Source organism: Eschrichtius robustus, chromosome 3 (genome assembly GCF_028021215.1).
Source record: "Eschrichtius robustus isolate mEscRob2 chromosome 3, mEscRob2.pri, whole genome shotgun sequence".
In the NCBI taxonomy this organism is placed as follows: domain Eukaryota; kingdom Metazoa; phylum Chordata; class Mammalia; order Artiodactyla; family Eschrichtiidae; genus Eschrichtius; species Eschrichtius robustus.
Genome location: NC_090826.1, coordinates 184,766,828 through 184,782,061, shown reverse-complemented (window position 1 = coordinate 184,782,061; position 15,234 = coordinate 184,766,828). Strand labels below are relative to the sequence as shown.

General features: G+C 39.0%; 1 protein-coding gene across 3 annotated transcripts in view; it reads left to right on the top strand.

Annotated features, from left to right (window-relative positions):
* Positions 1 to 15,234, top strand: part of DENND1B (DENN domain containing 1B) — a 258,260-nt gene that overhangs the window by 240,341 nt on the left and 2,685 nt on the right. For 2 of the 3 annotated variants that reach the window (XM_068541850.1, XM_068541853.1), the window contains 2 exons: positions 12,174 to 12,253; positions 13,215 to 13,431. In XM_068541850.1, the coding sequence (XP_068397951.1) occupies positions 12,174 to 12,253; positions 13,215 to 13,431 (297 nt within the window). Of the gene's footprint in view, positions 1 to 12,173; positions 12,254 to 13,214; positions 13,432 to 13,589; positions 13,871 to 15,234 lie in introns of those variants that run through there. The other variant, XM_068541852.1, reaches the window with a different exon arrangement.

The window sequence follows — 15,234 nt, the reverse complement described above, 5'->3', positions numbered from 1 at the left end:
TTATGGGGCCTCCCTGGTGTTCTTCCAGATGTATTGTGGAGTTCACTAGACACTGAGCTGCTTAAAGGCAGAGACTCAACCTAACTCAACTCTGTATTCCCAGACCCTGGCCCAGTGTGTATGTGAGAGTGCTTTGCAAAGTATGCTGTAAACATAAATATTAAGTAATGTGTTTATTATCTTCTTGTATTAGTTCTTGAATAGTCAATGATGATTTGTTAAATAGCATAAAGTCCCAGCTCCCTCATAGTTTTTGTTCATTTGGTTTTTGTTTTGATTTGTTTTGTTTTTAATAAAAAAAATTAAATGCAAGACCCATAGCTGGCATAATGGTAAGCATACACCGAGGTCAGTGTAATAATAATGACTTGTCTTTAGAATCAGAGGACTGCATTATATTTTGTGAGTTCTGGAGTGAGTGGGTAAAATATATTTTTCCCACAGAAATAACGTTGTAAGTGGTAGTTGTGTTTTTAGGCTATTCCCCAAATTTCTAGTTAACTCACATACCTTAAACTTATAGTTGTAAAGTGATATTACAGTTATAAGTCCCAATACATTGCTGATTACCAAAATTATGGAGAAACTTACTGCACATTCCCAGCGGGGGTTACAAGAACATATTTCTCTACTCATTCTTTCCTTTCTGTCACTCACTAGCACATTGATTAATTTGTGGATATTGAATCACCCTTGCATCCCTAGAAGAAATCCCACTTGATCATGATGTATGATCCTTTTAATGTATTGTTGGATTTGGTTTGCTAGTATTTTGTTGAGGATTTTTGCATCTATGTTCATCAGGAATATTAGCCTGTAATTTTCGTTTTTTGTAATATCTTTGTCTGGTTTTGTTATCAGGGTAATGCTGGCCTTTTGGAACAAGTTTAGAAGCTTTCCCCCCTCTGCAAATTTTTAGAAGAGTTTGAGAAGGATAGGTGTTAACTCTTCTTTAAATGTTTGGTAGAATTCACCTGTGAAGCTTTCTGATCCTGGACTTTTGTTTGTTGGGAGTTTTTTTTATTACTGATTGAATTTCATTACTAGTAATTAGTCTGTTTAGATTTTCTATTTCTTCCCCATTTAGTCTTGGAGGATGGTATGTATCTAGGAATTCATCTATTTCTTCCAGGTTGTCCAATTTGTTGGTATGTAAGAGGTTGTAGTAGTAGTCTCTTAGGATTCTTTGTATTGGTTGTAACTTCTCTTTCATTTCTGATTTTATTGATTTGGGCCCTCTCTCTTTTTTCCTTGATGAGTTTGGCCAAAGGTTTATCAATTTTGTTTAGCTTTTCAAAGAACCAGCTCTTAGTTTCATTGATCTTTTCTGTTGTTTTTATAGTCTCTATTTTATTTCCACTCTGATCTTTATTATTTTCTTCCTCCTACTATCTTTGGGCTTTACTTATTTTTCTTTTTTCTAGTTCCTTTAGGTGTAAAGTTAGATTGTTTATATGTTTTTTTCTTGAGGTAGGCTATGAACTTGCCTCTTAGAACTGATTTTCCATCAACTTTGGAACAATGTTTTTCATTTTCATTTATTTCAAGGTGGTTTTTTATTTTCTCTTTGATTTCTTCATTGACCCATTGGTTGTTTAGTAGCATGTTGTTTAGTCTTCATGAGTTTCGTTTCTTCCAGTTTTCCTCTTGTAATGGATTTCTAGTTTTGTACTGTTGTGTTCAGAAAGGATGCTTGATATGATTTCAGTCCTTTTAAATTTATTGAGACTTTTTTGTGGCCTAACATGTGATCTATCCCAGAGAATGTTCCATGTTCCATGTGCACTTGAATGTGTACTCTGTTTGGGGGTGGCATGTTCTCTGTGTGTGTGTGTCCATCTGGTCTAATGTATTGTTTAAGGCCAGTGTTTCCTTATTTTCTGTTGGATGTTCTGTCCATTGATGTAAGGTATTAAAGTCTCCTACTATTATTGTATTACTGTCCGTTTCTCCCTTTATGTCTGTTAATATTTGCTTTATATACTTAGGTGCTACTATATTGGGTGCATACATTGTTTTTTTTTTTTCACTGTCATGCTATTTATTTACTTTTAAAAAATTTTTATTAGAGTATAGCTGATTTGCAATGTTGTGTTAGTTTCTGCTGTACAGCAAAGTGAATCATATACAATACATTTACATATACCCACTCTTTTTTAGATTCTTTTTCCATATAGGCCATTACAGAGTATCGAGTTCCCTGCATTATACAGTAGGTCCTTATTAGGTATCTATTTTATATATTGTAGTGTATATGTCAGTCCCAATCTCCCAGCTTATCCCTCCCCACTCTTTCCCCCCTGGTAACCATAAGTTTGTTTTCTACGTCTGTGACTCTACTTCTGTTTTGTAAATAAGTCCATTTGTACCATTTTTTTAGATTCCATGTATAAGCAATATCATATGCTATTTGTCTTTCTCTGTCTGACTTACTTCACTCAGTATGACAATCTCTAGGTCCATCCATGTTGCTGCAAATGGCATTATTTCATTCTGTTTCATGGCTAAGTAATATTCCATTGTATATATGTACCACATCTTCTTTATACATTCCTCTATCGATGGACGTTTAGGTTGCTTCCATGTCCTGGCTGTTGTAAATAGTGCTGCAGTGAACATTGGGGTGCATGTATCTTTTCAAGTTACGGTTTTCTCCGGATACATGTCCAGGAATGGGATTGCTGGATCATATGGTAGCTCTTTTAGTTTTTTAAGGAACCTCCATACTGTTCTCCATAGTGGCTATACCAATTTACATTCCCACCAACAGTGGAAGAGGGTTCCCTTTTCTCCATATCCTCTCCAGCATTTACCGTTTGTAGATTTTTTGATGATGGCCGTTCTGACCAGTGTGAGATGATACCTCATTGTAGTTTTGATTTGCATTTCTCTAATAATTAGAGATGTGATGTTGAACATCTTTTCATGTGCTTTTTGGCCATCTGTATATCTTCTTCGGAGAAATGTCTATTTAGATCTTCCACCCACTTTTTGATTGGGTTGGGGTTTTTTTTATATTGAGCTGCCTGAGCTGTTTGTATATTTTGGAGATTAATCCCTTGTCGGTCACTTCGTTTGCAAATATTTTCTCCCATTCTGAGGGTTCTCTTTTCATTTTATTTATGGTTTCCTTCTCTGTGTAAAAACTTTTAAGTTTCATTAGGTCCCATTTGTTTATTTTTGTTTTAATTTTCATTACTCTAGGAGGTGGATCAAAAAAGATCTTGCTGCAATTTATGTCAGAGTGTTCTTCCTATGTTTTCCTCTAAGAGTTTTATAGTGTCTGGCCTTACATTTAGGTCTTTAATCCATTTTGATTTTATTTTTGTGTTTGGTGTTAGAGAATGTTCTAATTTCATTCTTTTTACATGTAGCTGTCCGGTTTTCCCAGAATCACTTACTGAAGAGGCTGTCTTTTCTCCACTGTATACTCTTGCCTCCTTTGTCATAGATTAGGTAACCATAAGTGCGTGGGTTTATCTCTGGACTTCCTATCCTGATCCATTGATCTGTATTTCTGTTTTTTTTGCCAGTACCATACTGTTTTGTTTTTTAATTTTTATCGAATTTTAGTGCCTGAAAGTATAATTTTTTTTTATTTAACATCTTTATTGGAGTATAATTGCTTTACAATGGTGTGTTAGTTTCTGCTTTATAACAAAGTGAATCAGTTATACATATACATATGTTCCCATATCTCTTCCCTCTTGCATCTCCCTCCCTCCCCTCCCTATCCCACCCCTTTAGGTGGTCACAAAGCACCAAGCTGATCTCCCTGTGCTATGTGGCTGCTTCCCACCAGCTATCGGTTTTACATTTGGTAGTGTATATATGTCCATGCCACTCTCTCTCTTTGTCCCAGCTTACCCTTACCCCTCCCCGTGTCCTTAAGTCCATTCTTTAGTAGGTCTGCATCTTTATTCCCGTCCTGCCCCTAGGTTCTTCATGGCCTTTTTTTTTTTTTTTTTTTTAGATTCCATATATATGTGTTAGCATATGGTATTTGTTTTTCTCTTTCTGAATTACTTCACTCTGTATGACAGACTCTAGGTCCATCCACCTCACTACGAATAACTCAATTTCGTTTCTTTTTATGGATGAGTAATATTCCATTGTATATATGTGCCACATCTTCTTTATCCGTTCATCTGTCGATGGACACTTAGGTTGCTTCCATGTCCTGGCTATTGTAAATAGAGCTGCAATGAACACTGTGGTACATGACTCTCTTTGAATTATGGTTTTCTCAGGGTATATGCCCAGTAGTGGGATTGCTGGGTTGTATGGTAGTTTTATTTTTAGTTTTTTAAGGAACCTCCATACTGTTCTCCATAGCGGCTGTATCAATTTGCATTCCCACCAACAGTGCAAGAGGGTTCCCTTTCCTCCACACCCTCTCCAGCATTTGTTGTTTGTAGATTTTTGATGATGGCCATTCTGACTGGTGTGAGATGATATCTCATTGTACTTTTGATTTGCATTTTTCTAATGATTAATGATGTTGAGCATTCTTTCATATGTTTGTTGGCAATCTGTATATCTTCTTTGGAGAAATGTCTATTTAGTTCTTCTGCCCATTTTTGGATTGGGTTGTTTGGTTTTTTGATATTGAGCCACATGAGCTGCTTCTATATTTTGGAGATTAATCCTTTGTCAGTTGCTTCATTTGCAAATATTTTGTCCCGTTCTGAGGGTTGTCTTTTCGTCTTGTTTATGGTTTCCTTTGCTGTGCAAAAGCTTTTAAGTTTCATTAGGTCCCATTTGTTTATCTTTTGTTTTTATTTCCATTTCTCTAGGAGGTGGGTCAAAAAGGATCTTGCTGTGATTTATGTCATACAGTGTTCTGCCTATGTTGTCCTCTAAGAGTTTGATAGTGTCTGGCCTTACATTTAGGTCTTTAATCCATTTTGAGTTTACTTTTGTGTACAGTATTAGGGAGTGTTCTAATTTCATTCTTTTACATGTAGCTGTCCAGTTTTCCCAGCACCACTTACTGAAGAGGCTGTCTTTTCTCCATTGTATATCCTTGCCTCCTTTATCAAAGAAAGGTGACCATATGTGCATGGGTTTATCTCTTGGCTTTCTATCCTGTTCCATTGATCTATATTTCTGTTTTTGTGCCAGTACCATACTGTCTTAACTACCGTAGCTTTGTAGTATAGTCTGAAGGCAGGGAGCCTAATTCCTCCAGCTCCGTTTTTCTTTCTCAAGATTGCTTTGGCTATTCGGGGTCTTTTGTGTTTCCATACAGATTGTGAAATTTTTTGTTATAGTTCTGTGAAAAATGCCAGTGGTAGTTTGATAGGGATTGCATTGAATCTGTAGATTGCTTTGGGTAGTATAGTCATTTTCACAATGTTCATTCTTCCAATCCAAGAACATGGTATATCTCTCCATCTATTTGTATCATCTTTAATTTCTTTCATCAGTGTCTTATAGTTTTCTGCATACAGGTCTTTTGTCTCCTTAGGTAAGTTCATTCCTAAGTATTTCATTCTTTTTGTTGCAATGGTAAATGGGAGTGTTTCCTTAATTTCACTTTCGGATTTTTCATTAGTGTATAGGAATGCAAGAGATTTCTGTGCATTTTGTATCCTGCTACTTTACCAAATTCATTGATTAGCTCTAGTAGTTTTCTGGTAGCATCTTTAGGATTCTCTTTGTATAGTATCGTGTCATCTGCAAACAGTGACAGCTTTACTTCTTCTTTTCTGATTTGGATTCCTTTTATTTCTTTTTCTTCTCTGACTGCTGTGGCTAAAACTTCCAAAACTATGTTGAATAATAGTGGTGAGAGTGGGTAACCTTGTCTTGTACCTGATCTTAGTGGAAATGGTTTCAGTTTTTCACCATTGAGGACAGTGTTGGCTGTGGGTTTGTCATATATGGCCTTTATTATGTTGAGGTAAGTTCCCTCTATGCCTACTTTCTGGAGGGTTTTTATCATAAATGGGTGTTGAATTTTGTCGAAAGCTTTTCTGCATCTATTGAGATGATCATATGGTTTTTATTCTTCCGTTTGTTAACATGGTGTCTCACATTGATTGATTTGCATATATTGAAGAATCCTTGCATTCCTGGGATAAACCCCACTTGATCATAGTGTATGATCCTTTTAATGTGCTGTTGGATTCTGTTTGCTAGTATTTTGTTGAGGATTTTTGCATCTATGTTCATCAGTGATGTTGGCCTGTAGTTTTCTTTCTTTGTGACATCTTTGTCTGGTTTTGGTATCAGGGTGATGGTGACCTTGTAGAATGAGTTTGGGAGTGTGCCTCCCTCTGCTATATTTTGGAAGAGTTTGAGAAGGATAGGTGTTAGCTCTTCTCTAAATGTTTGATAAAATTCGCCTGTGAAGCCATCTGGTCCTGAGCTTTTGTTTGTTGGAAGATTTTTAATCACAGTGTCAATTTCAGTGCTTGTGATTGGTCTGTTTATATTTTCTATTTCTTCCTGGTTCAGTCTCGGAAGGTTGTGCTTTTCTAAGAATTTGTCCATTTCTTCCAGGTTGTCCATTTTATTGGCATATAGTTGCTTGTAGTAATCTCTCATGATCCTTTGTATTTCTGCAGTGTCAGTTGTTACTTCTCCTTTTTCATTTCTAATTCTATTGATTTGAGTCTTCTCCCTTTTTTTCTTGATGAGTCTGGCTGATGGTTTATCAATTTTGTTCATCTTCTCAAAGAACCAGGTTTTAGTTTTATTGATCTTTGCTATTGTTTTCTTCATTTCTTTTTCATTTACTTCTGATCTGATCTTTATGATTTCTTTCCTTCTGCTAACTTTGGGGTATTTTTGTTCTTCTTTCTCTAATTGCTTTAGGTGTAAGGTTAGGTTGTTTGAGATTTTTCTTGTTTCTTAAGGTAGGATTATATTGCTGTAAACTTCCCTCTTAGAACTGCTTTTGCTGCATCCCATAGGTTTTGGGTCGTCGTGTTTTCATTGTCACTTTTTCTAGGTATTTTTTGATTTCCTCTGATTTCTTCAGTGATCTCTTCGTTATTAAGTAGTGTATTGTTTAGCCTCCATGTGTTTGTACTTTTTACAGATTTTTTCCTGTAATTGCTATCTAGTCTCATAGCATTGTGGTCGGGAAAGATACTTGATATGATTTCAATTTTCTTAAATTTACCAAGGCTTGATTTGTGACCCAAGATATGATCTATCCTGGAGTATATTCCATGAACACTTGAGAAGAATGTGTCCCCTACTATGATTGTGTCACTGTCGTTTTCCCCTTTTATGGCTGTTAGTATTTGCCTGTATTGAGGTGCTCCTATGTTGGGTGCATAAATATTTACAATTGTTATATCTTCTTCTTGGATTGATCCCTTGATCATTATGTAGTGTCCTTCTTTGTCTCTTGTAATAGTCTTTGTTTTAAAGTCTGTTTTGTGTGATATGAGAATTGCTGCTCCAGCTTTCTTTTGATTTCCATTTGCATGGAATATCTTTTTCCATCCCCTTACTTTCAGTCTGTATGTGTCCCTAGGTCTGAAGTGGGTCTCTTGTAGGCAGCTACCATACTGTTTTGATTACTGCAGCTTTGTAGTACAGTCTGAATTCAGGGAGCCTGGGCACACAAATATTTACAAATGTTATATTATCTCCTTGGACTGACCCCTTTATCATTATGTAATGTGTGCTCTTTTGTTACAGTCTTTGTTTTGAGTCTATTTTGTCTCTGATATGAATGTTGTTACCCCAGATTTCTTTTGTTTCCACTTGCATGGAATATCTTTTTCCAGGCCTTCACTTTTAGTCTGTGTGTGTTTTCATATTTGAGTGAATCTCTTGTAGGCTGCATATAGATGGGCCTTGCTTTTTCATTAGTTCAGCCACTCTGTGTTTTTTGATTGGAACATTTAGGCCTTTACATTTTAAGTGATTATTAATAGGTGTTACTTATTGCCATTTTGTTAACTGTTTTGTGGTTTGTTTTGTAGTCCTTCTCTGTCCTTCTTCTTAGTCTCTTCTCTGCGGTTTGATGATTTTCTTTTGTGTTAATTTTGGGTCTTTTTCTCTTTTATTTTTATATATTTATTATAGGTTTTTGGTTTGTGGTTACCGTGAAGTTCATGTACAACAACCTACGTATATAGCAGTCTGTTTTAAGTTGATGGTTACTTAAGTCCAAACATTCTTAAAACACTGTATTTTTATCTCCCAACACACCTTTTTGACATCACATTTTACATCTTTTTATTTTGTGTATCTCTTAACTACTTATTATAGTTACAACAGTTGATTTTACTATTTTTGTCTTTTAACCTTCATACTTCCTTTGTAAGTGGTTGATACACTCACTATGTTTACTATATGTTTGTTTATGAGATTTTTTTCATATATTTCCTTATTTCTAGTTTTGGCCTTTTTTGGCCTAAAGAAGTCCCTTTAACATTTTTGGTATGGTTAGTTTGCTGGTGATGAGTTTCTTTAGCTTCTGTTAGTCTGGGAAACTTTATTGCTACTCTAATTATGAATGATAACCTTACCAGGTAGAGTATTCTTGGTTTTTAAGGGTTTTTTTGTTTCTTTTTCTATCAGCACTTTGAATATATCACACCAGTTCCTTCTGGCCTGTAAATTTTCTGCTGTGAAATCAGCTTATAGTCTTATGGAGATTTCTTTCTATGTAACTAGTTTTTTTCCTCTCTTGCTGCCTTTAAGATTCTCTCTTTAACTTTTATCATTTTAATTACACTGTGTCTTGGTTTGGGTTTCTTTGGGCTCATCCTGTTTGGGACTCTGTTTCCTGGACTTGGATGTCTGTTTCCTTCACCTGGTTAGGAAAGTTTTCAGCCATTCTTTCTTCAAATAAGTTTTCTGTCCCTTTCTCTGCCTCTTCTCCTTCTGGGACTCCTATAATGTGAATATTAGTGTGCTTGATTTGTCCCTAGGATCCCTTAAACTATCTTTTTTTTAAATTCATGTTTCTTTTTTGCTGTTCCTTTTGGGTGATTTCCACTACCCTGTCTTCCAGATCACTGATCCATCCATTCTTCTGCTTCATCCAATCTGCTGTTGATTCCATCTAGTGTATTTTTTATTTCATTTATTGTATTCTTCAGCTCTGCTTGGTTCTTTTTTATATTTTGTAATTCTTTATTGAAGTTCTCACTGTGTTTATTTTCTCATGAGTTCATTGGGCATATTTATGACCATTAGTTTGAACTCTTTATCAGATTACTTACTTATTTCCATTTCGTTTAGTTCTTTTTCTGAGTTTTTGTCTTATTCTTTCTTTTGGAACACATTCCTGTCTTCTCACTTTGCCTCACTCTCTGTATAGTTTCTGTGTGTTGGGTAGATGGGCTACGTCTCTCCATCTTGAAGGAGTGGCTTATGTAGAAGGTTTCCCATGGGCCCCAGAAGAGCAATCCCTCCTGGTCACCAGAGTCAGATGCTCCAGGGGTGTCCCCCTCTGTGGGCTATATGTGTCCTCCTGCTGTGGTGGCACCGAGGTTGCCCACTGGCTGGAAGGCCCACCTAGTCACAACTGCTCTTGGTCCACTGGTGGGCAAGTTGGTTCCAGGCCCAGCTGGTTGTAACTGCTGCAGGCACCCTGGCCCTTGGTGTGGCTGGCTGCAGGGCTCAGCCGCTCAGTTGCAGGTGTGCTGGTGGGTAGGGCTGGCCTCTCAGGGCGGGAGCCTCTTTAGGGGATGCTGGACCCTGGTGAGTCTACCTGCCAGGTGCGGCAGGACAGGAGACGCTTTGGAGGGGCAGTGGCCAGGATGGGCAGGTTGGGTGGGGCTGGAGAATGCTGGGTCAGGGCTACGGTGCTCATGAGACAGATGGAGAATGTCAGAAATGGCAGCTGCCAGTGCCAGGCCAGCTAGGTAGAGAGAGAATAATAATTTAAAAAATGGTGTCCACCAGCACTTTGGTCCTTGAATAAAGTTCTAACAGATCTCTGCCCCTCGGCACTTGCCCTGAAGTTAGTCAGTGACTCTCCTTCACATATGACCAGGTGCTTTTTCCAACCGCTGCCTCTGCACCAGGACTCAGAGCTAGCGAGTCTGTGCACAAGCCCTTCAAGAGCAGAGTCTCAGTTTCCCGGAGTCCCGTGGCTCTCCCAGATGTAAGCCACACTGGGTGTCAAAGTCAGATGTGCAGGTCCCCCGGGCTGGGGTGCCCCCATATGGGGCCCTGACCCCTCACTCCTTAGGGAGGTCCTCTAATATTTGTGATATTCCCTCCTGCTTACAGGTCACCGCATGGAGGGTGTGGGTCCTGACTCGATGGTCTCTGTCCCTCTGACCTGTCTCGGTGTGTTTGTCTTTATAGCCTTCGTCGTAGAGGAGCTGCTCTGCTGGTCCTCATGTCGTCCTCAGATGCGTCACTCTGTGTAGTTGTAGTTTTGGCGTGTTCATGGGGTGAGGCGTGTTGTTCATGGGGTGAGGCGTGTTCATGGGGTGAGGCGTGTTGTTCATGGGGTGAGACGAATGCAGGATCTTCCTACTCTGCCATCTTGGTCCACTTTGTTGGGAACACATAACAAAAACTGTAAAAGGTTTTTATTTTCTTGTGGAATCAACACTTAACATGATTCAAACATGCAAAAGTAAAGAGAAGCTTATATGAATTCCCAGGTACCTTTCATACATCTTCAACAATTATCAGCTTACGGCCAATCTTATTTCTGTGCCAGCCCTACCCATGATCCCTCCCCACCTCTGGATTAATTTGAAGTAAATACCCAGTAGCCTATCATTTAACTCTGCAGATATTTCGAGATAAATCTGTAAAAGATAACTACTTAAAAAACATAATCACAGTGTAATTCAAAAATGGGACCGACTGAACCTCAAGAAGAGTAATAACCGTGATGGAGTGAGCCATATCAAATATATACAAATGATAATTTTTAAAGACCCCTCCTGGCTCACCTTTATAGACTGTTAGATTAGCTCATTACTCTAAAAATTGTTAAATAAAAGGAAGGAATTTTCCTGTTTTTCTGGTACACATTGTATTTCAGGATAGCCAAATAGTTAATAAGACAGTTCTTTATAAAATGCCAACAAATAAATATAAAGGAAATGCTTTTGAAAAGCATAATTTTGAAGTGCCTACTGAAATAATGGATTTAGCCAGCGGTTACTATAGGATGCTAAAACCATCAGGTGAAAGGCTGATAAAGTTTGTAGTGGATGCACTGGCCAACCACACCTGAAGCCATTAATCAGTCTTAGTACCACCCGAAGTGAGACATCTGATCACTAGGTGCCTCCGGATGTGATGCACTGAGAAACACACATCAACACCTGTGGGAATTCTTGCCAAAAACAGAAAACCCAGAACCTGAAGCTAACCAAGCTCCAGATGTAATTGCCGGTTTATAGGAAACGAGGGTAAAATAGCACGTTAAAGGACACAGATGGCATGGAGGGGGCGAAGGTAGAAGGTGGAAGGGATCGTCCTCTGAGACTAGGGACATGTCAGCCAAATCCAGTGCTACCCTGTTGAGATTCTGGTCCAGATAAACTGACTAAAACATTTTGGGGGCAATAAAGGAATATGAGATATTAGAGAATAATTATTAATTTTTTATGTATGATCATGATATTTGGTTGTGTTAAAAAAAATCTTTCTCTGTTAAAGCTACATAGTGAAGTATTTACAGGTGAAATGATGCGTTGTCTAGGGTTTGTGACCTTGAGACCCAGCACCAGCCTCACCTAAGAGCGTGTTAGAATCAGAACCTGTACCAAACTCCAAGAGATGTACACGCAATTTAACGATTGAGAAGCATGGCTTCAAAGTACTTGGTGTGAGGGAGAGCGTGGGTAAGGGGTAAAAGAAACAAGATTGCAAGTATTGATTATTATTGAAACTGGGGGCTAAGTGCTTGGTGAAGTGATTGACTGTGAGTCAGGGATTCCTAAATCGGGGACCGACAGACTGGGAGAGCGGGCAGAGTGTTTACGTACTCAGCCCACTGATTTGTTTTTTGTTGACTGGTTTGAGATGTAAGCGTTGAGATAAATGTTGTCTGGTATCCTCCCCTTCTTCCTGCCCAGCTAGTCAAGTTACTGGCTAGTATTCCAAAACCCTGAATGCATATTTCTTTCTTTAAAAAGTATTCCTTGTCAGGTCAAATTGTCGGTTAAAATTTATGGAAAAGACATACTTTAATGACTTAATGCCAGTGTGTCGATCTCTCTCTGTAGCCACGCCTAAGAAGGCCTCTTCAGAGCCTGGATGGTGCTCTGTGCGCTGACGATGACGAGGACGCAGAAAGAGCCAGCAAGTAAGTCGCGGGGTCTCCTGTGCTGTTACGCGATGTGGCTCAGCGGCAGAAGCTTTAGGTTACAAGAGTGATTTCAGAGAACGTGCACTCCCAGAGATCAGGTTTTACTCCCTTGCGGTATATTCTTCAGCAGGAGGAACCAGCGCTAACTGGAGTCTCACGGGGGATGAATCTTGAGATGGGAAAGCAAGATAGACCTGAAATAACTTGTTCTTGGGAAGCAGTAAAGTCTGCAGCGATACCTGGGATAGTGTTAAAGGGGAAACAGAAGCCCACTCACTAAGTTAGACTGCTACCCTCCTCCTGAAGAGGGCCAGGTAGATATCAGGAACAGTGAAAGTAGTCAATCGAAACAAACCAGATAGGCGAGGGGCGGGACCTAACTCCATGGTGGTATCAGAAGAGGAGAATTTAACGCAAAATGTTAAAAATTAATTTTAACATAAAATAAGGGAAATAATAATAGTATATGTTGAACTTTTAAAACAATTTTAAGATATTTTGGGATGACAGAATCAACATTCTTTTTTCTGCATTAAGTATATCTTTGTTTATATAAAACAAGTGAATAAACAAAAGAAAAACCATATAAAAATACTGAAAGTGAACTTGGAGTACAGCCAACTTCCCAGGTATTCTGGGAATCTGATATTTCTAAGGCTAATGTCCCAAATTCCCCAGAATTAGACTGTGAAAAGCCCTGCTTGTGCTTCCAGATTGATAAGGAACCATAAAGGTTTGTTTGCTCTCAGTGCACGTACTCAAGATTTCCAGTATCTGAATCGGTGTGTACATCACTATAAAGAATTTGGCCATGAACCAATTATCCACTTCGCTGTTCTACAGAAATGTTACATTGGTTTTAAAACTCCTGCCTTAGTTGACGGTCATTGGTGAGAGGTTGCTTGTATGTGGCATTCGTGGTCACGTAATCACCAGCCCGTATTTTCTTTTTCTTCAGGTTGTCCTCTGAAGACGGAGAAGAAGTGTCTGCTTATTTCTACGAAAGTGACGACTCTCTTGAAACCAGAGCAAAGGCCCCTTCCTCAGGTGAGATGGACTTGCTGGGCGAGATCCTGGACACGCTGAGCACGCACAGCACGGACCAGGGGAAGCTGGCGGCAGCCAGGAGCCTGGACTTCTTTAGGTCGATGGACGACATTGATTACAAGCCCACGGTGAGTCGATTTTCCAACTGATAAAATTCTCGCACTCACTGTGATGGCTGTCATCATTACCTTAGTTGGTAGGAGCGTTTGACCTCAGATAAGTGTCAAAACTCCAAAAATGGGCTTCCCTGGTGGCACAGTCGTTGAGAATCTGCCTGCCAATGCAGGGGACACAGGTTCGAGCCCTGGTCCGGGAGGATCCCACATGCCGCAGAGCAACTGGGCCCGTGAGCCACAGTTGCTGAGCCTGCGCGTCTGGAGCCTGTGCTCCGCAACAAGAGAGGCCGCGATGGTGAGAGGCCCACGCACTGCGATGAAGAGTGGCTCCCGCTCGCCGCAACCGGAGAAAGCCCTCGCACAGAAACGAAGACCCAACACAGCCAAAAATAAATTAAAAAAAAAAAAAAAAACTCCAAAAATACTGTTAACAGTTAATCACTAAGAATTATTTCTAGTAACAAAATTCCAGCATTTTCCCTTTTATTTATGCAATTCTGGTGGTTATTGTCATTAATTGAAATTATTTTGTCAAGCAGTGGTATTTTCCTACAACCTAATTTTATACTTGTCTTTTCTGGGGAACTTTTAAATGTGAAATGTTCCCACTTTTTTCCTGTATTTTCTGGATGTTCAAAAAAATTTTAATAAATGTATTAATTCAAGTAATGTTTCATTGTATTGCTTTAGAAATAATACTTTAAACAGATTGAACTGGCTGCTTTAAGAACACGAGAGAGAGAAGTATAAGTAATTTCCGCTCTGTTCTGATGGTAATAAATTCCAGAACTTGGCATTGATTATATAATATAGTTTGTCTGCTTGTTTTTTGTGTTATTTCGAAGGATTGTTTTGCAAATCCTTTTTATTTTTCAGCTTTTTTGTAGTATAATGACAAATAAAAGTTGTATACAGGTGTACAACTTGATGTTTTGAAATGCTGACCACAGTCGAGCTAATTAACATATCCCTTATCTGAGTTACCTTTTCTTTCCTTTTCTTTGCAGTGAGAGCACTTGAGATCTACCTTCTTAGCAAAGAACTGTGGTCACCGTGCTGTACATTAGGTCCCAGCACTTTTCCCACCTGCACGACTGAAACCTGCCCCTCCAGCGTCTCCCCATTTCCCCACCCTCCATCCCCCTCTGGTGACCCCCATTCTACTCTCGACATCTGAGTTTGACTATTTTAGGTTCCACATATAAGTGACATCATGCGGTATTTGTGTTTCTGTCTGGCTTATTTCACTTAGCATAATGCCCTCCAAGTTCATCCATGTTGTCACAAATGGCAAGATTTCCTCGTTTTTAAAAGCTGAGTAACATTGCATGGTGTATACGTACCACATTTTCTTTACCTGTTCATCCATCAGTGACATCTAGGTTGTTTCCATAGCTTCACTATTGTAAATAATGCTGCCATGAACATGTGGGTACAGCTGTATTGTCAAGATACTGATTTTATCTTCTTTGGATACATACCCGGAAGTGGGTGTATTATATATTGCTGGATTGTATGGTAGTTCTGGTTTTAGTTTTTTGAGGACCCTCCACACTGATTTCCACAGTGGCTGCACCAGTTTACACTCCCACCCGCAGTGTGCGAGGGCTCCTTTTTCTCCACACCCTCGCCAACACTTATGGTCTGGTTTGAGTTTTATAGGTGATCGATAGTTGCGAGGGCCTGGGCACCCATATCCATCTCACTTCATTCCTATTGAGGGCGCCCTGGGAGGTGTTCAGAGCTAACTGTTGATGCTTCATTTCCTCTGGGAGGGACTCTGAGTTCCCAGCCTTGAAAGATACTGATTTCAAA